The sequence below is a fragment of the Danio rerio genome, chromosome 1 (genome assembly GCF_049306965.1).
Source record: "Danio rerio strain Tuebingen ecotype United States chromosome 1, GRCz12tu, whole genome shotgun sequence".
NCBI classification, from domain to species: domain Eukaryota; kingdom Metazoa; phylum Chordata; class Actinopteri; order Cypriniformes; family Danionidae; genus Danio; species Danio rerio.
Window position 1 is genome coordinate 46950523 of NC_133176.1, and position 21027 is coordinate 46971549.

Below are 21027 nucleotides of genomic sequence, written 5' to 3' on the forward strand. Positions count from 1 at the left end.
ATTCATTTTCAGCAGCAATGCATCTATAAATGAAAATAACTACACACACTGTACAAATAATCAAACGAGGCAAAATTAATACGTATTAACATGTTAAACAATAGTCATTTAATTGCTTCAATTAACCGCATGTAACCACAATACAAAATCTTGTCAAATTCAAGCAGTAAACTTAATCTGCTAATTGTACTCAGACAGAAAAAACATACATGAACAATAATGCCCTAATAACATTCAAATACGCAATTTATGAAAACAGTCATATGAAAACATAAATATGGCTCAAGTATCATTATTAACTGTGCAATGAGGGAAGTACAATTTGGATTTCTACAACTAATAAAGTAAAAGCTCTAAAAAAAATACTTCCACTATAAACAAAATGTCTTCAAATTGTACAGATACTGTAATTGTAATGGGACTAAAAATTAATCTATGTTCAGAACAGCATACTAGCATATTCGTAATAGTGCTGCGGAATACATGAATGCTGTATGACTAAAATATGCCGATAAACTACTATATTTGCCAAAATGTGGCTTTTCTGTGGAATAATATATCCTGCAGAGCAGTCAACTTGAGCTTTTATTTCCACGTGGATGGAAAAAACAATTGTTCTTCTGGTGTGTCAGACAATATATTTATTATACAAAAAATAATTAAACATTTAAAAAAAATTGTTGTTCTGTTTTTAGTTTAGTAACCTCGTAAAGATCCATTCACACCAAGGACAACAACAAAAAACAGTAAAAATAAATAATCATATTTTGTAACATGTTTTTAAAGCCTAAATGACTACTGTTAATTCTTTAAAATAGCTCTGAAAATTGTTCAGAGTTGAAAATAACAGCTAATCAGAATCCATACTTCTCCAAAAAAATGCAAGAATTTTTATGTCAAGCGACAGACAAAGAAAACTGCAACATGCTAATGATATACACTACCTGAAAAAGGTTTTGTCACCAATACAAGTTTTAGCAAAAGCAAATAAAGACTTCTAGTTCAGGGGTGGCCAACCCTGTTCCTGGAGAGCCACCCTACTGCAGATTTCAGTTGCTACCCATATCAAACACACCTGAACCAATTAATTAGGACCTGAACACCACTTGATAATTACAGGCAGGTGTGTTTGAAATGAGTTGCAACTGAAATCTGCAGGAAGGTGGCTCTCCAGGAACAGGGTTGGCCACCCCTGTTCTAGTTGATCATTTGGTATCAGAAGTGGCTTATATAAAAAGACAAAGGCCTCTAGATTACGCTTATTTTACCAAAATATCTTGATTTTTTAAATAATTTAATTAGAACAGTAAGGTCTGACTCTGCTTTGACAGTCTTGTCACTTAACAGAAATAATGTACAGTATAGAATATAAAGTCATGGTACAGGGGAAACAGAATTAATATTCTGTATGACTTCCATGAGCTTGGAGGAAAGACAAAGAAAGTGTTCTTGCAGGACTCCCAGAGTTCATCAAGATTCTTTCGATTCATCTTCAATGCCTCCTTATTCATCTTACCCTAGACATGCTCAATATGGTTCATGTCTGGTGACTGGGCTGGTCAAACCTGGAGCATCTTGACCTTCTTTGCTTTCAGGAACTTTGATGTGGAGGCTGAAGTACGAGAAGGAGCGCTATCCTGCTGAAGAATTTGCCCTCTCCTGTGCTTTGTAATGTAATGGGCAGCACAAATTTCTTGATACCTTAAGCTGTTGATGTTGCCATCCACTCTGCAGATTATTTACACACTGAATGTAATTCCAAACCATAATTTTTCCTTCACCAAGCTTGACTGATTTCTGTGAGAATCTTTGGTCCATGCAAGTTCCAATAGGTCTTCTGCAGTATTTTGATGATTGGGAATGCAGTTCAACAGATGATTCATGAGAAAAATCGACCTTATCCACTTTCCAAATGATCAACTAGAAGTCAAGTTATTATTTGTTGCTCATACAACTGGGATTGACGATAAGACTTTTGCCAGGTAGTGTACAGTGTTACTGTGTATTAAAAAGCAAAAGAATTAACATGATAGTTATTGTTCTTGATGTGAACTGGCCTAGTTCACATATTCAAGCAGTATACTTGGAATCAAATAAAAACGATGCATATGTTTCTCTATAGCACAGGTGTCAAAGCCAGTTCCTGGAGGGCCGCAGCTCTGCAAAGTTTGGTTCCAACCCTAATTAAACGCAACTAATCAAACTATTTGAGTCCTTCAAGCTTGTTTGAAACCTACAGGTAAGTGTGTTGAAGCAGGGTTGGAACTAAACTGTGCAGAGCTGAGGCCCTCCAGGAAATGGCTTTGACTCCTGTGCTCTATAGGCTTCGAAGATTTAGATATTATAGTGTTATTTAAATATAAAAAACTCATTTAGATCTGGTTCAATCTGCTTTTACATAACATAAATAAAGCAGAATGTGCGACATTTGAATTCTATAAATATATGAAAGTCCGCATGAAATAAAATTTCACAATGATTATTTTGTTATCGCCCACGGTTAATCTTAATATGAACAATTAATCTCCGCTATTTAATCCAATGAAAAAAATAAAACAGTTTTGGTAATCCTTAATCAAAATCAAACCATTTGCTTCTACTGGAAATGTGTGTTCTTCTAAGATGATGTCAGTTTGACACAAGTATGCTTAGCCACGCCCCTCCAACCGTTTGTTTGCTGAAGGTGAAAGATGAGAGGAGGAGCTTAAAAATAAAACCCTGCCCCTACTGAATATTCCCTTTGATTTGGAAATACATCATCATGACACTGATATAAAATTCTGCAGCAACTTCTGGCTGACATAGACTTTAAAGGCTGCAAACATCATGCACAGCGCAGTGAAAGAAATAAGCTAGTATTTATTCTGAACATAGTCTGACCACTACATGACCTTTTTGTAATACTGATATACAGTCACTTCAGACTGATTTCTATTATATATAACATAAATACTATTAACACAAACTTAAAAAAAACACATAAAAAAACATCTTTTGTACTTGATGATAGTGCTAAAAATGATCCCTGTAGTGTTCCATTCTTTAAAATAATAACATGTCGCCAGTAAAAACAACACTGATTTGAGTGTTTTTATCCTTCGCTGGTAAACAGCAGGAATTTCTTCACCTGTAATGCTTGTCTGTCATGGTTAGCAGTCTGATTTCAGAGGATCGCAGTAATTCTGAGATTAACAATCCTCTCTGAAGACAAATAAAGGATGATCAGCAGTCTTGGATGTTTGGATTTCTTTTGCGGAATATCAGAGCGCGCTTTCATACGTCACCGGTGTCCCTGAGGCAGACAACGCACCCTGACTGACAGCTACAATTCAGAAAAAAAAAAGCACAATTAAAACAATGTATTTATAAATTGAACACAATCAATAATATTAGTACTTATTCCTGTTATAAAAGCTTAGGCATTTTTATTTTTACTTATGATCATCCAGGTGAGTGCTGCACATTAATGTTGGTGAGGAGAGATGCCCGCATGTGGTTGTAAATGTAAAGCACTATATAAGTACATTCATTCAAACAAACAATAAAAGCAGACAGAGAGTAAAACAGGACAAAGGCTGACCATACAGCATGCAAATTCTCCGAGCTGTGGTAGAGGTAACGCATTTCCATGTGGGTACTGTGTTTCAAAAAAGAATCAGTTGATATGTTGTATTGTGGAGAACTGTAGAAAGCTGCTTTATTAATGTTTGCAGGGTACTGCAGCTTAATTCTGACCAAAACCAAACTGTCTACAAAGGCAGCAACCTAACCATTAACTGATGTTGAAACATTCGTTATGGTTTGCAGTCTCACACGCCACAAAATAGTACTTCTCTTTTGAAAAGTGAAAGGTTTACTGTTGGTTCTAACAGTCGGTTGGTGCCATTTTCTGTCTAAAGTAAACAAATATGTTATTCACATTCTAGTTTTTAATAAATCAATATAATGTCGATGTCAAATGTCTGGAACAGACGTCATGTGCAGCTCACTGACTTTAATAGCACTTTACTTAAAGGATATATAGCAAATGTGTGTTTGTGTGTGTGTGTGTGTGTGTGTGTGTGTGCGTGTGTGTGTGTGTGTGTGTGTGTGTTTTAATCATCCAAGCAAAATTTGTCTGGAATGTGATATTTATCAAAAAAGGTAGCCTAGTTGAGCAGTTTATCAATGTAATATACTGTGTGCATATACAGTATATGGACTACAGTTGAAGTCAGAATTATCAGGCCCCCTGTTTATTTTTTTCCCCCAGTTTCTTTTTAACAGAGATATTTTTTTCAATACATTTCTAAACATGATAATTTAATAATAATATTAACTCATTTCTAATTTATTTTATTTACTTTGATTTACTTTATCTTTGCCATGATGACAATAAATAATATTTTTCTAGACACTTCTGTACTTCTTTGCTTACATTCTAGCCGAAATAAAACAAATAAGACTTTCTCCAGAAGAAAAAATATTATAAGACCTACTGTGAAAATTTTCTTGTTCTGTTAAACATTATTTGGAAAATATATATATAAAAAAAGAAGACATAAAAAAATCAAAGGGGGGCTAATTATTCTGCTTTTAAAACTGTACACTGTGTGTATGTATATACACACACACACACACACACACACACACACAACCATATATTTATATGGTATATAAATATTGTTATATTTATATGGTATGTTTGAACTGATCTCTCTACTTTATTAATAAATTTCTTTTATATTAAAAAAAAATCTATTGCCAGTTGAAAAACAAACAATAAAAAAATGAAGTAGTGGTGGGCAGCAAGCATTTAAAGTAGTTCAACCAACAGAAGTAACACATCATTTATCGACTTAAAGATATCACCCTAATTTTTCTATTGGACCAATAAAATACCAATTTATTGGCCAATATCGATATAGACACCAATATATTATTGTGCATTCCGTTTATACAGTGTTGTGAAAAAGTGTTTATCCTATTAAAGCTGATTTATACTTCTGCATCAAGCGCACGTGCACAGCCTTCGCATGAACGCATAGCCCTCGTCATAGCCGTCAGCGACACTGACGCACACCCCTCAAAAAATGTAACTACACGTCGCACAGACGAGTAGCGCAAGCTCTGTCATTGGTCGGCTTGGTAGCGCTGACGAGTAAGGGTGGGGGTAAGAGCCGCGTGACCCTGATGGAGCAAGTTTTTCCAAGTATAAGGTCCCGTGAAGGAACTCCAGATGGAAACTGTTGTTTTGTGTTTACCTTATGATTAAAGTTGTTGCATGTCTGCCGATTCCCACCTCAGAATGAGCAAGTTTAAGCTACTTGTACATTAAGGTAGTGTTCATAAAAAAACAAAACACCAGCGAAGAAACTCGACAAAGAGGAATATAAATAGCTACTGCCAGCTAGCGTTTCTGAAGTGTTCTTGCAGAGCAACACACAGCGTGCAGTAGTATAAATACATGGTTACACCAAGTGTGCCGCAACCCGGTGTTTGAGAGGTCTCGGCCGTTAGATCGCCCCCTGGGGGCTGGCTGCAGTACAAGTCATAAAGCCCGCCTCCTCCATGTTAATAAAGGAGACTTGAGCCCAAATAAAAAAATTTATTACACTTGCAATAAAATGTCCCGAAAGATGGTTCAGGTCGATTAAGGCACTGGTTATTGTGCTGAAATAGGTGCAGATCTTCATTTTTGTAAACAGTTTGTTTTTAGCAGTAATTTAATGCTGGGCGTGTCATCGTGATTGACAGCTGTGATTGACAGTTTCTCAAAGCACACCGTCTGAGCTTCGGCAGAAGACTGAAGTGTTATTATTTGATTTCTGTGTTATTTTACCATGACAAAATGAGTTCAGCAGAAAACTACAGTTTCTGACTTGCATGATCCTGGTGGAACAATGTTTATTCGCTAAGTTCATGGCTTTTTTCGGGATTTATTAGTTTGCTGATACACGCCTAACCACCCAGATAGCAAAATACACTCGGGCCAGTTCCGGCTAGATTCTCGCCTGCCGGAGACTTACCCCTCAGAGCTCAGACTGACTACCTCTGCTGGACCTACTCCGGATGCCTGGACTCACTGCCCGATTCCAGCCCAAGTCAATCGAGCCAGTTGCGGTGGCCGAGCGAGCCGGCGCTGCCGCATGCGAGCCGGAATCAGCCCGCGACGCCGCGAGTAGGTTATTCGCTGCGGCCCGGAGCTGGCGCGATTGAATATATAAAACCCTCATATTTGGTAACGTTATTACATCCATTTGTGTTGATATGACAGCAAACGCATGCTGAGCAGTTCGGGGGGCGTGGTTGATTTTACATAAAGCGTTTGGTTGGAAGCTCGACTCCGCTCATTTTCACGGCTCCTCCTCTGGCTCCATCAGACAGTCCTTCTGCGCATGTCAAGGCTCCAATTTCAGCAGTCTTTTGCGACAGTTTGTGCCCGTCAAGCAGGCGTTTTACCCTCAAGGTGTTCAATGGGAAAAGGGGCTGTCGCGTCGTCTATATTTTTTACAGTCATTGGGTTACACGCATTGCATGCGCCGTGGGTCACGCCGATCACTTGACGCAGAAGTATAAACCAGGCTTTACTTATTTCTTATTTTTTTTCCATATTTGTCACACTTTAATGTTCCAGATCATCAAACCAAATTAAATATTAGTAACAGGACAATGATCCAAAGCAGCAAGTCCACTTCTGAATGGGTGAAGATAAACAAAATGAAGACTTTAGAGTGGCCTAGTCAAAGTCCTGGCCTGAATCTAATTGAGATGCTGTGGCATGACCTTAAAAATGCGGCTCATACTCGAAAATTCTCCAATATGGCTGAATTGCAACAATTTTGCATAGATGAGCGGGCCAAAATTCCTCCACAACGCTGTAACAGACTCAAGCAAGTTATTGTAAACGCTTGATTGCAGTTGTTTCTGCTAAGGAAGACCCAACCAGTTATTAGGGGGCACATTTTTACACAGGGCTATGTAGTTTAGCATTTTGTTTCCAAATAATTATAGAATCCTTCATTTCAAAACTGCATGATGTGTTTACTTGTGTTATCTTTGAGTAATATTTTAGTTAGTTTGATGATCTGAAATATTAAAGTGTGACACGTGCAAAAAAATAAAAAAAATGAGTAAGGGGGCAAACACTTTTTCACACCATTGTATATATGGGTGTATGTGAAATCTGTCTTACCCCACTCAGGGTTCTTTGGTTTCTGCAGTAGTCGAGGGCCGAGCAGGCTGATGAGCAGAGCTCCAATAGGAGCAGTGATGATGATTGACAGCACAGCCACAGTCAGGACGTCCATGCCGTACTTCTGCAGCTCCAGGTCCTGCTTGGAACGGGCCATGTCTAAAGCTGTAGAGCCTATAGCTGCCTGAAACCAGTCACAAGTCATTCTCAGGGATCTCACAGAAGCATTTCATTTCTCTCACACCTTCACAAAGGCACGGTAAAACAGCAGGTCTATTTACACACTTGGCAAGTTTACCTGTACTGTGGCTTTAGGCATCCAGGCGAGAGTGACAAAGATCTTCTCTTTCAGGTTAAATCCGGCTCGCAGGACCACAATGAAAGTGACAAGCAGGCGTACGGTGAGGCCGATGAACAAAGCTGCTATACCCAAAACTGAGGACGGATCAAATTACAGCTCATTAATAAAAAATATTACACTGCTGACAGTCTGCTTAAGTATTTTCTAATCAGCTCTATAGAAATGACAGCACATAAGATGTAAAAAATCACATTTATACTGTAGTTTGACACTCACACACAGTCGTGAGCTCCAAAGAACTAATAACAATCTCAGCACCGATGAGTCCAAAGAGAAGAGGCTGAAACACAAGCCAAAACCTCTCCACTACTGCTTCCACTGAAGCCTGAAACAGATACAGAAAAATTGTACATGTTGCCTTGAAAAAACGGGAAGAAAATTACTGTACATTGTTACACTTCAACACACTTATTACTTGACATTATTGCCAAAACATTTGTCAATAGAAGGCAAAAGAAGAGGACAAATAGACAGAACCTTGTTGTGTTTCTAATTTTATTTCCCTTCTTTATTTTTGATATCTCAATGGAAAGTGCGGACAAGAAACTGATGTGTTGCTGGTTGTACTTTATTAAGGTGGTTTATGAGGATATGCTTTGTATCTGTGTAATTCATAATGCTTTAAATCCTACTTAACATTCTTTAGACATTTAAATTTTGCCACTGGTTTCTTGTGAGGGTTGGGTTTAGGAGTGGGGTTAGGCCATATAATCAGACGTTCTACTATATAATATGCATTACAACCACCGAGCATCTTCATAAACCATTTATACTGTACAGGTAGTATGTGTATGTGCAATATTACTTGACATTGTTGCCAAAAATAAAGTAAAATAGAAAAAGTAGACAAAACTGAGATTAAACTTACACATATACTTTTGTTTTCAAACATTTTTCGTCTTTACTATCTGCAGTACACAAAACTCTACTGTTTTGTTCAGTTATTCTATTATTTCAGTGGAAATTGTGTGTTTGTGTTTGGAAGATCCTTGTAGTCTTGAACATGATGTTGTTGGGAAACAATACATGAAACTAATTGCTCTACAAACAAGTGTTTGCATGATTAAACAAAAAGATTCAAATGGCTGTGTCTGCTTGTACACGAAGAATAAGGTGAATAAAAAGTATTAAATATTTTGTCTTTTTTTCTTTAATTATTATGTTTGTTATTATTATTTTATTCAAAATTTGTTTTATTCTTATTGTATACTTAATAATTTTTTTTTGTGTGGGTTGTGTTTAGAGTACATATTTTAAATAATGTTTTATAAATAAATAAATGATCTGTTTTACCTGTCACTGAATATAATGGTATTTTATATATATTGTCACCTTAGAATTATAAGGTTCTATCTTACATTTTTGTCAGTATTGAGTTACTGGCATATTCTTATTAAATGACAACTTATTTACATTATGGGATGTTTTTTTTATAAGTTTTTTTTACATTTTAAGACTTTTTATTTAAAAAAAAAAAACAAATGTTACACACATACTGTTTGCTATGGAATGCACAAACATTAAAGCTCATTATCTCAAAATCATTCAGAACGCAGATGAAACCTTATATATTTATTTTTTGAAATTATTATTTCTATTTAAGATAATTTTTATCATATTTGTTGTTGTTGAACATAAAACTTAAAATTAAATTAAAAATTAAAATTAAATTCACAGCTTAATTTGATATTTCACTGTGTTTTTGACAGGAGATTCAGACCTTAGCTCTTCCCCAGCCTATTCCGGCCACAAACGCCAGCACCAGTGTACAGAGACCGCCTGCTCCAGGAATCCCAGCCACATTACTGCCAAACAGAGCAAACACTGACAAGCCCAACACCAGGAAGGAGCGTTTCAACACGAGGTTTCTCTGCACGCAAACACACAAATCAACAACAAAAACAATAAAAGTGGTTACGATGATAGCAATTCTGAAAACAACATATTGTTGTATACATATTGTAGTTCTCAATCCTGTAGTTGTTGCTTGTGTACCTGGTCTCTGCTGGGGAAGTAATGTAAAAAGAACCCTAATGCCACACCAGTGACTGCACCACCCAATACCTCCAGCGGACCCCGCAGCACGTTTAACCACACGGAGCCTGCAGAGGGTAAAACAGAGGACAATAATATAACACAGCACAACTAACAAGTCAATGAATCCTGGAGAAATGACCCAGATAAAAGTTAAAATTATATAAGTTTTAAGTACACACTTTATAAACTTGGGAAAAAAAAGATTCTTATACATAATCATACACTATGAAAAGTTTGAGGTGAGTTTAAATGATGTATTACTTTAATTTAGAGAGGAAGCACTGGAAAGGATCAAAAGAAAGACTAAAACATTTATAATGTGACATAAGTATTCCATGACAACCACATATCTTAAAGTAATGAGTTATGTCAAAATAAAGAGATACTTTTTCTCTTTTTTTCCCCAAAGACCAAGCTTTATTTTTGAATCACCGAGCTTATAAAATCCTGATTAAAATTGCATCATGCTTCCACAAAATTAAAAAAATAAATAAATAAATTGTTCAATGCAAGACGTTTTTATTTTAAAAATAATTGTATAAAGTTTTGCAATGAATATACAAAATAAATATACAAATATTTATTATATCAATATATAAAAGTAATATACAATTAATATGACTATTAATACACAAAATATATTTATGAAGTGAGGTGAGTTTAAATATTTTGTTAAATTGAAGACAACACATATATAATATTATAAAGTTTTAATATTTCAACAAAGGCTGTTTTTTTTAACTCAACAGAAATGTTTCACATGGGCACAAAAAAAATCTATTTCGAATATACATTAACTAACAAACAAACTAACTAACTAACTAACTAACTAACTAACTAACTAACTAACTAACTAAATACATACATACATACATACATAAATACATACATACATACATACATACATACATACATACATACATACAGAAACTAACTTTATACACAACCAAATAAAAAAAATAATTTCTTTGGTTTTCACAAAAAAAATAAATCAACAAGACTCTTTTCATTGTTGACAATAACGATATATATATATATATATATATATATATATATATATATATATATATATATAAATATATATATATATATATATATATATATATATATATATATATATATATATATATATATATATTTTTTTTTTTTTTTTTTTTTTCAAATCAGCATATTAAAATGACGTCTGAAGGATCATGTGTTGACATTACTTATAATGAATATAGTTTTATTATTTCTGTGGACGTCTATTTTAATATTTAAAACCGTATGTTTGCTTGTCCTAAAAACATTTTTTATTTTAAACCTTACCGTGAGCAAATTTTGAACAGTAGAGTAAAATGCAAAATCTTGTCTAAATAGTGTCTAAAACTGGCGTTTTTTTTTTGTTTTATCACAATCAAATCATAAATGAGCGTGGAGTCTAGTATCAGTTTAATTTTTTTCCTCTTTCCTTCCTATATAATGTTATACTGTACAGTATGAGAGTAAGCAGAAAAGCACAAAGTATAAGGATAGCTTATTTATTTATTTTTTATACATTACACTTTTTTCCTACAGCCACATACTCTAAATCAAAATTCTTTAAATAGTTTATATTTGCTTTTTTTCAATTGCATCACTTCTATTTCTCCATAATTTAGATTCTATTGTTTTTATTTTTATTTTTGTTATTGTTATTATTTGTTGTATTATTTTAAGGTCTCAAGTGGTTGTGTAAGCATTTCACTGCATATCATACTGTCTGTGTATGACTCCGTATGTGACAAAACACTTGATTTATAAAAGCTTTTAGTTTTTTAGGCAAACCTGTGGCGAAAGCAATGCCCAAGCAGGTGGTAAAGCAGGTAATGGCAATGATGTCATCAACGCTGCACGCTGCCATGAGAAGTGTAGGTATACCCTGCTCTAAACCGTATCCTTGCCTATGTAGAAGCAGCATGGATGGAACCACAACAGCTGGAGTAACAGCCCCAAGAACAAACCTACCGAGCAGAAAAGTACAATGTGAGACATGACTATGAAAATTAATGAGTCTAAAGTCTTGTCATAAACCATGATTTACCCTAAAATAAAGCCCCAGATCCATGGAAGACCAAGTATTAAATAGGACATCACCGCCATGGTGGCTGCCTCAAAAATGAGAGGGAACATGGACAAACGCAAACACACAGCTTTCAGCTTCTTCAGTGCCTGAAACACACATATAAGATAATTAGATAGGGCTAAAACAATTTCACAACTCATGCAATATAATATCTGAAAATTATCACTATAACTATATTAATAATAATAATAATATGGAATATTAATATTGCAGTAAGGTGCAATAAATTAAGTTGAATGGTCGTTTATCAAATCTGATCAATCAGATGGGGCCTTACTACTCACTTCTCCATAAATAGGTTCTGGTATGCTATTGGCTAGCTGGACCAACCCAAAGATAAACCTAGTGCCTCAGAATAGAGAGCTGAAAATAAATGCTAAAGGCAAGACAATAGAAATGGACAACAGAGAATAAAATATGAGAATATCCAGCCTATGGATGTCAGGAGGAAACTTAACTACTTTACGTTTTGTCAGTTTTGTGGCTAATTCGTACATATTCATACGAGTTCAGTTGTACAAAAATGTCTGATTTTAAACTCAGGCATGGCACCAAACCCAGCCCCTAAACCTAACCGTCATTGGGGGGATGAAAAATGAGATCATACGAATTAATACGAATTAGCCACTTAATCAAAAAGTTACGAATTGCTGCGAGATTGTGTTGGAATATTTGTTGATGTTTTTAGTCATTGGTAGTGTTTTAAAGTCAATATATACTTTTTGCCTCAATTTGATTTACATCTCAAAAATAACAATTGCCAGTTAATTTTAGTATGGTCATTAAATATATACATTTTCTTTTTATTTTAAGAGCCAATGATAATATTACCATTTATCTGGGAAAATTAATCGCAAGAAACATTGTTATTGTAGGGATCAATAACATTATCACTTTAACATATAACTTTTATTTCATATTTTGATACACTCACTGGCCACTTTATTAGGTACGAGTAACAGGTTGGACCCCCTTTTGCCTTCAGAACTGCCTTAATCCTTCGTGGCATAGATTCAACAAGATACAGGAAATATTCCTCAGAGATTTTGGTCCATATTGACATGATAGCACCACGCAGTTGCTGCAGATTTGTCGACTGCACATCTAGGGATTGAATTGACATGGTCAGCAACAATATTGAGTCAGGCAGACAGTGGCATTGACAATGCTCAACTGGTACTAATGGGCCCAAAGTGTGGCAAGAAAAAATCCCCCACACCATTACACCACCACCACCAGCCTGAACCATTGATACAAGGTAGGATGGATCTATGCTTTCATGTTTTTGACACCAAATTCTGACCCTACCCTCCGAATGTCACAGTAGAAATTAAGACTCATCAGAGCAGTCAACGTTTGTCCAATCTTCTAGTGTCCAATTTTGGTGACAAGAGTGGCACCCCGTGTGGTCTTTTGTTGCTGTAGCCCATCCGCCTCAAAGTTGGACGTGTTGTGCATTTAGAGATGCTCTTCTGCATACCTCGGTTGTAACGAGTGGTTATTTGAGTTACTGTTGCCTTTCTATCAGCTGAAATCAGTCAGGACATCCTCCTCTAAAATTGTTTTACCGAGCAATTGGACAGGTGTACCTAATAAAGTGGCCAGTGAGTGTTTATAATAATGAAAGCGAATTATGGAAAAAAAAGTGGACAAAAAAAGTAGATCCCTATGATTTTCCACAATGCAGAAAAGTAGCGAGTGTCAAGGAATTTGTCAAATTTTACATTAATAAATAAAAAATAGTGTTGTACACCCAATCAAATTATAATATGGACTATTAACTTGTGAATATGAAACCACAAGATACTATTTAAATATTAAATCTGCATGTTTTGCACATTTGTGTAAATGCAGTTTGGTTTAATACACAAAAATTTACATATTACTATTAGAAGACATAAACATACAACTTTATTTCCAGAACTGATAAAAAAAAAATCACTTCTCTGGCATATTTATGAGCAAAGCTATTACTAAATTCTGTAAACGCTAAAATTCATAGCATCTTAAAAATCATCAACAACGACAACAACAAAAATCTTTGAATCCAAAAAATAAATAAATAAATAATTCTATAAGGTTCTTAAAACTAAAATAATGTTACATTCTTCATAAAGTGTTGTTACTGAATAAGAACATGATCTTTGATTAATAAAGTGTTTTTACAATTAAAACGGTCCAAAAAACAAAACTGTAAATACTTAATTCAGGAAAAAATGAAATGGACTTTGAGAAACGATAAAACGTTATTTTTTTATAGCGCCCCAAGTATATTGTAAAGGCACTTTGTCTTTGTCAGCTTCAAGAAAAATGTTTTCGATGTTACTCGACAGGAGCTGATTGGGTTTCATACCTTGCTGTCTAATTCCAAGCCAGCCTTTACCAGAATGACACCAAGAGCGATGTTCCTCAGAGAAGAGGACCATCTAACATCAATGTACACCGCATCTGTAACCACAGGGATGTTTCTGAGGATAAAGCCTGCCAGCAGCATGCCTGCAAACACACACAGAGAAAACAGCAGAACTCAAGAACACAAACAGAAATCCAAGAGTTTCCCATTACAGTTCTCACACTGGCGAACGCTTACAAAATAAATAGCTCAATGAAAAAATAACACAGGTAACTTGTCTTTAAGCTGAGAGAAAAAAATCCACTTAAGATTGGATTAATAATACTACATGATGTTTTTGAAAGAAGTCAGCTAAGACTACATTTATTTAATCTATGAATATGTAATGTAATGTATTTATATAGCGCATTTATTGTGCATGGCCATACGTCCAAAGCACTTAACTATCATGAGGGGAGTCTCTCCACACCACCACCAGTGTGCAGCATCCACTTGCATGATGCAACGGCAGCCACAGGACAACGGTGCCAATGCTCTCACCACACACCAGCTATTGGTGTGTATGATATCATTATGATCATTATGATTTTACATAATTATTTTATATTTTTTTAAACATTTATATATCATTGATTCCTGAGACAGAAAAAAAAAAGATTTTTTATGTCTCACAATCTTTCAGAAATGACTCTAATATGCTTATTTGGTGTCTTATCGTAAGCAATGTCCACACAAACACTGATATTTTAAAAACCGCATTGTTTTTCTATGTGTTTTAGCCTTTTGTCCAAATGGAAATGCAGTACTATTTCAGCCAGGGTGAGGATTTTCAGAAACTCTGCAAACAGTTTGATTTTCGCCTTATAGCATGAGTTTGCAGGCTGTTTTCTCTGTTCTGATAGCCCAACGTAGCTTTATTCTAACACAGTGTCATAACAACACATGTCATAATGGGCAATAAACGCTATCTTTTGCATGTTAAAAGGAGTTTTTGTCCTAGCAATCTCCGACAGTGATGTTCAAAATTTATATTTTAGAAATGCTTTCTATTTCCGCAATAGATATTATCACGGCTGAACAACAGCATAAACTACTGTGATAATGATCACCTCAAGTACAGGATATGTGCTTTGCAATTAATGTGAGTTTAAATACTATTTTACGTGACATTTATTGACATCACTACTTTAAGCAGCAGCAGATAGTTCACCTCAGATCTTAAAAATAAACTAGTGCAAATCAACAACAACAGCCACTCAGCAGCCTATTAATAATGTTATTTATTATTAAATTAAAAGCCGGCGACGCAGTGGCGCAGTAGGTAGTGCTGTCGCCTCACAGCAAGAAGGTCGCTGGTTCGATCCTCGGCTCAGTTGGCATTTCTGTGTGGAGTTTGCATGTTCTTCCTGCATTCGAGTGGGTTTCCTCCGGGTGCTCCGGTTTCCCCCACAGTCCAAAGACATGCAGTACAGGTGAATTTGGTAGGCTAAATTGTCCGTAGTGTATGAGTTTGTATGTGAATGTGTGTGGATGTTTCCCAGAGATGGGTTGCGGCTGGAAGGGCATCCACTGCGTAAAAATGTGCTGGATAAGTTGGCGGTTCATTCTGCTGTGGTGAACCCGGATTAGTAAAGGGACTAAGCCACAAGAAAATGAATAAATGAATGAATGAAATTAAAAACCTTTACCATTTCATTAGGAGTGCAGTAGTTGGTATTTGTCATGTCGTGTCACATTTGGTGCAGACAGCCAAATTGATTGATGCTGGAATCTTGTCGTATCGAATGTTGTTAGGACGTGGTGTAAGGCTTTTATCGCTGCCTGTTGATTCAGAACGCTCTTGCAAAATGCCTTTCCTGATACTTTTGATCAATTTAATGCTGAATAAAAGTCTCTTTATATAAAACCTCTCATGATATCTCATGATATAAAAAAAGTTTATACACAAGCTGCAAATACAGCAGTAATATGTTGGTGTTTCTTCTTGTTTTGAGTTACATTTAACAAAATAATGCCTAGTCATTTGAACAGGAATCCACATAGTTGTCATTTTTAACTTCTGAGCATTGCTTTACACATTAATGACACCAAAATTTATTATTGCACACAAAATGACATTAATGTGCATATTTGAATTTTAAAATTAGAAATTGTCATACCGAGCAGAGGAGGTACAGGTGGCAGTCTTGGTAAACGTATGCGTCCAAACAGTTTTCCTCCGGCCACTGAACAAATAAACAAGGTCACAATTCCGAAAAGGTTCCCGCCTGGAAGACATTCCTTCTCTGTGATGGACCAGACCACTCCAAAGAGCACTGCGGCCATGGTCACTGCCAAGGGGACAAGAGCAAACAGACACGGTGTGTTTAATTAACCAGCAGATCACACTGCGAGACAATGAAGATTGACATACAAACATAATGCACTTATTTCTATTATTTAATGTTCAAAGACTTGAGATCGGGGAAAACATTTTCAGAAAAAGAAGGAATTGTTTACATTTTATTAGTTACAGTTTAAGTTCTAAGTAATAATAATTCACTACTGTCATAGGAGTACTGTTAGTTGCATGTAATTACAGTATGCAGACTTTAAAACTATAGTTGTAGTATGTAGAACATGTGTAATAATGCCATTAATAACCGATTTTATTTTATAAATATGCATTTCATAAATACAGACACACTTTATATACTGTAATGTGACTAAATGTACAACTTGTAATTATACTAATTATTTTTTGATTCTATTTATTAATTGACATATTACTGTTATTTTATAATGTGAATTTCTAATGTAGTTTTTGGTTGCATTTTGTTTGTACAGTTGCAAGTTTAAAAGAAGCACATTATAAGTAGAATGTATTACTGTTGAGGGTCCTGTGAAACTAAAGTTTTTTAGATGTTAGTTTCAGTCCGTTAGTTCTAAGGATATCTACAAGCTAGTGTACTCCAAAACTGACAAAATTTAAGTAAAAAATAAAAATAAATAATAAAACAGATATAGACATCCAAAACATGCAGTTTTTCACTTCCACCTAAATGCATCAACGACTTTTCTTTGTCATCAAATATTGACCAATCAAATGCTCTCTAGTGTCTGATATGCCCCGCCCCCTTTATGATATGCCCACACTTTTTATTTGCTTCAGCTCAATTTTTTGCTCTTCAGCTCAATCACTCTCACTGGCAGAGATGTGATAAAAACAAAACACTACTGGCTGTTTTTAAAGGGGAGGAGCTATGTCCCACCCCCTCTTAATCTTCATTTATAATATTAAAAATATATAAAAATAGAAATAATAAAAACAGTCCAATAAAAAAATGCACATTTCAAACCACTTCATAGGAGCTTTATTATTATTATTATTATTATATTAATTTTTTTTAAATAAATAATTTATATTCAGAAAATTAAATGTTAATATTCCATGAAAACAAATGTATGACTTCCAGAAAGAACAGTAAGCAGCACAATTGTTTTCAACAGGATATGAACTATACATATTTACTGAACAGCAAATCAACATATTAGTATGATTTCGAAAGGGCTCATAGGACACTAAAGATGATGCTGACAATTCAGCTTTGATATCTAAAAGAAAAATACAAAAAAAAAAACATTTCAAAATATTTATTATTATAGAAAACAGCTTTTTTTTTTAAATTTGTAATAATACTTACAAATACATCACAATACACTACTATAATACTATATCTTACACAAAGATAATTGGTGAGAATATTTAATCAATTATTGATTAATTTATTTTATTAATTATTATATTAGATCTTTCAAAACAAAAAAAATAATAACACAATCAAACAAATTTTAATGGTAAATTTAAGATTTTGAAGACTATTGACTGACCTTTGGTGATAATGGCAGCCAGCATGCCTCTGGGTGGACACGGGCATAGTCTGCGCAGCCATGGGCAGCATTCATACGGAGGGTCTGTGTTGGTGCAAGCATCAACCGCCGACACTGGTCGAGGGACATAGATGGTCTCTTCTGTCATACTGGGATTGGGACTCTCTGGACGCTTTGGAACCACCAGGACTGTCTGACTGACAGTGAGGTGGTGCTGTCAGAGAAAACAGTGAAGGAAGATGCATTGATCTTAGTTGCAAAATCTAAACTTTGCAGATGCTCTATCCAGTGTAGCATCTAAAAGGTATGTTCTCAATTATTTCAGATCATACTTATTGCTTTAAAAATAAAACCTGAATATAAACAAAAGAATTGAGAAGATGTATTTATTATGTAAATTCTGGTGTTTTTAGGTTTTTCTTTAGTTCTGTTATCTAATCAGGGTTTTTTTTCTTACAAGTACATTTAAGTCATCTTAAGAGAAAAGTTTATAGTACTTTTTTTTTTGAGTGTAAAAATATGTCTTGCATTCTGTGAGGGCTGTGATTAGGAGTAAAACTGGAAGATAAAATGCACAAAATAAAGTAATCAAGTATTTTCCCAACTTTTCACATTACAGAGTTTTGTTGACGAATATGTAAAGTACATTTTGTGCATTAAACATGCGAAATAAAAGTCATGTTGTCACTGCCTATCACAGATACTGTACCTCAATGTGTTTTCTTATTCATATTTAAATGTACATAAACAACTAAGCTATGAGACAAAGAAAAAAAATGTACAATATGGTATCATTTATGAACAGTGTAAATTTTATGACCTAACAATAAACACTTCAGATAGCTAATGTTCATAACTACCTTTAATCACATTTATGAGAAAAGTATGCATTTGGTGACATCTGTTAATGCACTCTGATATAATAAACAATTTTATTGATACTCCTTATGAAAATTATCCACCATTTGTATTACAGTAAATGTGTTGTAACCATGTTATAAGTGGACCGATTACCAAATCACAGAATAGCTCGATTAATTCACAATTACCATGAATTAACTACAAAAATCATGTTTTTGCTTTGTTTTGTTTTATCTGTTGTCATTTGATTAACTGCCATAAGGGAAACACTAACAAAGCCTGATTCAAGTCTGAGTCATTGTTACAATGCAAATGTTCAGTAACTGCGTGATACTAATTACAGTAATTATACATACTATTAGAATTCGATGAGTTTAGGATTATCTGCATGTAATTATGCCTACTAATTGTAATTACTATAGTATGTATATAGTAAATACTTCTTAAAACAAAGTGTAACCCAAGTATATGGCAGTGAGACTCTATTGTACAGCCTAACAAAATTTTAAGTATATCAAGTTTTAAAGTGGCATAGCTTTCATATTGTCCATTAAACAGATTATTAATCCAAAACTAACAAATATGTCATCATTTACTCGTCCTAGAAATCTGTTTGAGTTTCTATTTTCGGCTGAACACAAAAGTAATTAATTTGAAAATTGTTGAAAACCTTTAACCATTGACTTCCACACTATTTGTTTTCCCTACCATGGAAAACAATGGTTACACGTTTCTACCATTTTTTAAAATATCTTCTCTTGTGTTCAACAGAAAAGAAACTCAAAGGTTTGTAACCGCTTGGGAGAGAGTAAATTGTGAGTATATTGTCATTTTTAGGTGAACTATCCTTTAAAGGTCGACTTAGAAGAACACACATACAATTAACCACAGCACTCTGTAGCCTACATATCATTAAAAAAACAACAACTATATGCTACTTCCAAACTAATTTCTGACAAAAAGAAATCAGTATCAAGTGTGGAAGTCTGACTAATATATGAACCTACTTCAGCATGATTCCCCAACGCAGAGGTGGCATCCTCAGTCCGCTGCGAGTAAAGGGAGTGGGCTGAATGTGGTCTGGACTGGACATCCTCCATGGCACTGCACTTCTGCTCCATCCTCACCCGAGTCCTCTAGCCATAGCACGAGCTCGTGCCCATGACCTGTGTTCATATATTTGGATAAAGTTGGTAATATTTGCACATTCTGACTAACTCATTAATAATATAATTGCAGAGAAGTAGCCTATTCTCTACTAAATATTGAAAATATTGAAATCAGATTCGCTAACTACTCACAATCAAAGCACAACATAGTTCGCAGTCCATTAAATAGTGCTAATGTTGTTTGTAAGGCATACTTACATGCGATTTCAGACTGAATACTCAAAGTAGCGTGTGGGAACGAGTTGTCACTGAACGAATGTGGGAATATAAAACCAACTTTACCTCAGTTGTTCAGCTAAATAACGGTCACTATGTCTGTCTACCGTTAAAGCCTGTCAATGGAGCTCAAAAGGGAAATAACTCGAGTACTAGGACAGAAAAGCGACTGGTTTATTCAACAGGTTAATCGGCTTGTGACAGGACTAAACGCGACGCCTGGGCCATATGGTGTTTTATCAGACTGAAGAGCTCGTGGCATATGGTCTCTGTTTATGGTACTGTAGTAAACCAAGAACTGACTGAACATGTCATTAACTGTTCCTAAACATCAGATTCATGTTTATCTACATATAATCAGGCATATTTATGTCCTCTTGTTTCTTATTCATCACGAATATAGTGTTGTGTATGACCTAAAACATTAATTTCTCTCTTTTGTTTGTGTGATAAATCAAATGTCTGACATTTAATAATAAACAATCATGACTTTAAACCTCCATGCCATCAAATCAAACCTCAAACGAAAGCATCAGCAATCTTGAGCATTTCCCGAGTGATTTATTGACTGGCATGTGCCGAGCTTTGTGCCTATACAAGCAAATAATACTGAAAATACACGCGCCTCGTCCAGAAATGCGACTATACAGTATATTTAAAAGGTTAATCTTTTACCCGGTCCAGACATCCGGAAGCATGAATGGCAGAGGGGGGTGTTGTTTGAACCTACGTCCAATCATATTTATGCTTTCAACCTCTTTTCCGACCAGTCCCGCCTCATTTGTTGCGTGAGTGGCTAGACGTAAAAGTTGCCGACCAATCACAGGTCTTCAATACGAGACGCATGTTTATCATTATCTTCTAATCATATTATACACTGTT

At 35.0% G+C, this 21027-nt stretch overlaps 1 protein-coding gene across 4 annotated transcripts; it reads right to left on the reverse strand.

Moving 5' to 3' along the window:
• Positions 1-81: 81 nt before the first annotated feature.
• Positions 82-20867, reverse strand: si:dkey-162b23.4. Of its 4 annotated transcripts, none has more exons than XR_012407453.1 (14): positions 20128-20867; positions 19768-19926; positions 17900-18113; positions 16189-16359; positions 14030-14172; positions 11635-11762; positions 11379-11554; positions 9531-9637; positions 9256-9405; positions 7752-7860; positions 7473-7609; positions 7175-7358; positions 1191-3322; positions 82-1018 (listed from the first exon to the last, which is right to left on the reverse strand). XR_012407453.1 is itself a non-coding variant. In XM_694618.8 (13 exons), the coding sequence occupies exons 2-13, from the start codon at positions 19879-19881 to the stop codon at positions 3261-3263; spliced, it is 1695 nt and encodes a 564-aa protein (XP_699710.2). In that variant the 5' UTR covers positions 19882-19926; positions 20821-20867; the 3' UTR covers positions 82-3260. The 4 variants fall into 4 exon arrangements, 2 of the variants coding, with proteins under 2 accessions (XP_699710.2, XP_005160140.1); XR_012407452.1 differs by having other exon boundaries at positions 82-1037; XM_694618.8 differs by having other exon boundaries at positions 82-3322; positions 20821-20867.
• Positions 20868-21027: the final 160 nt, after the last annotated feature.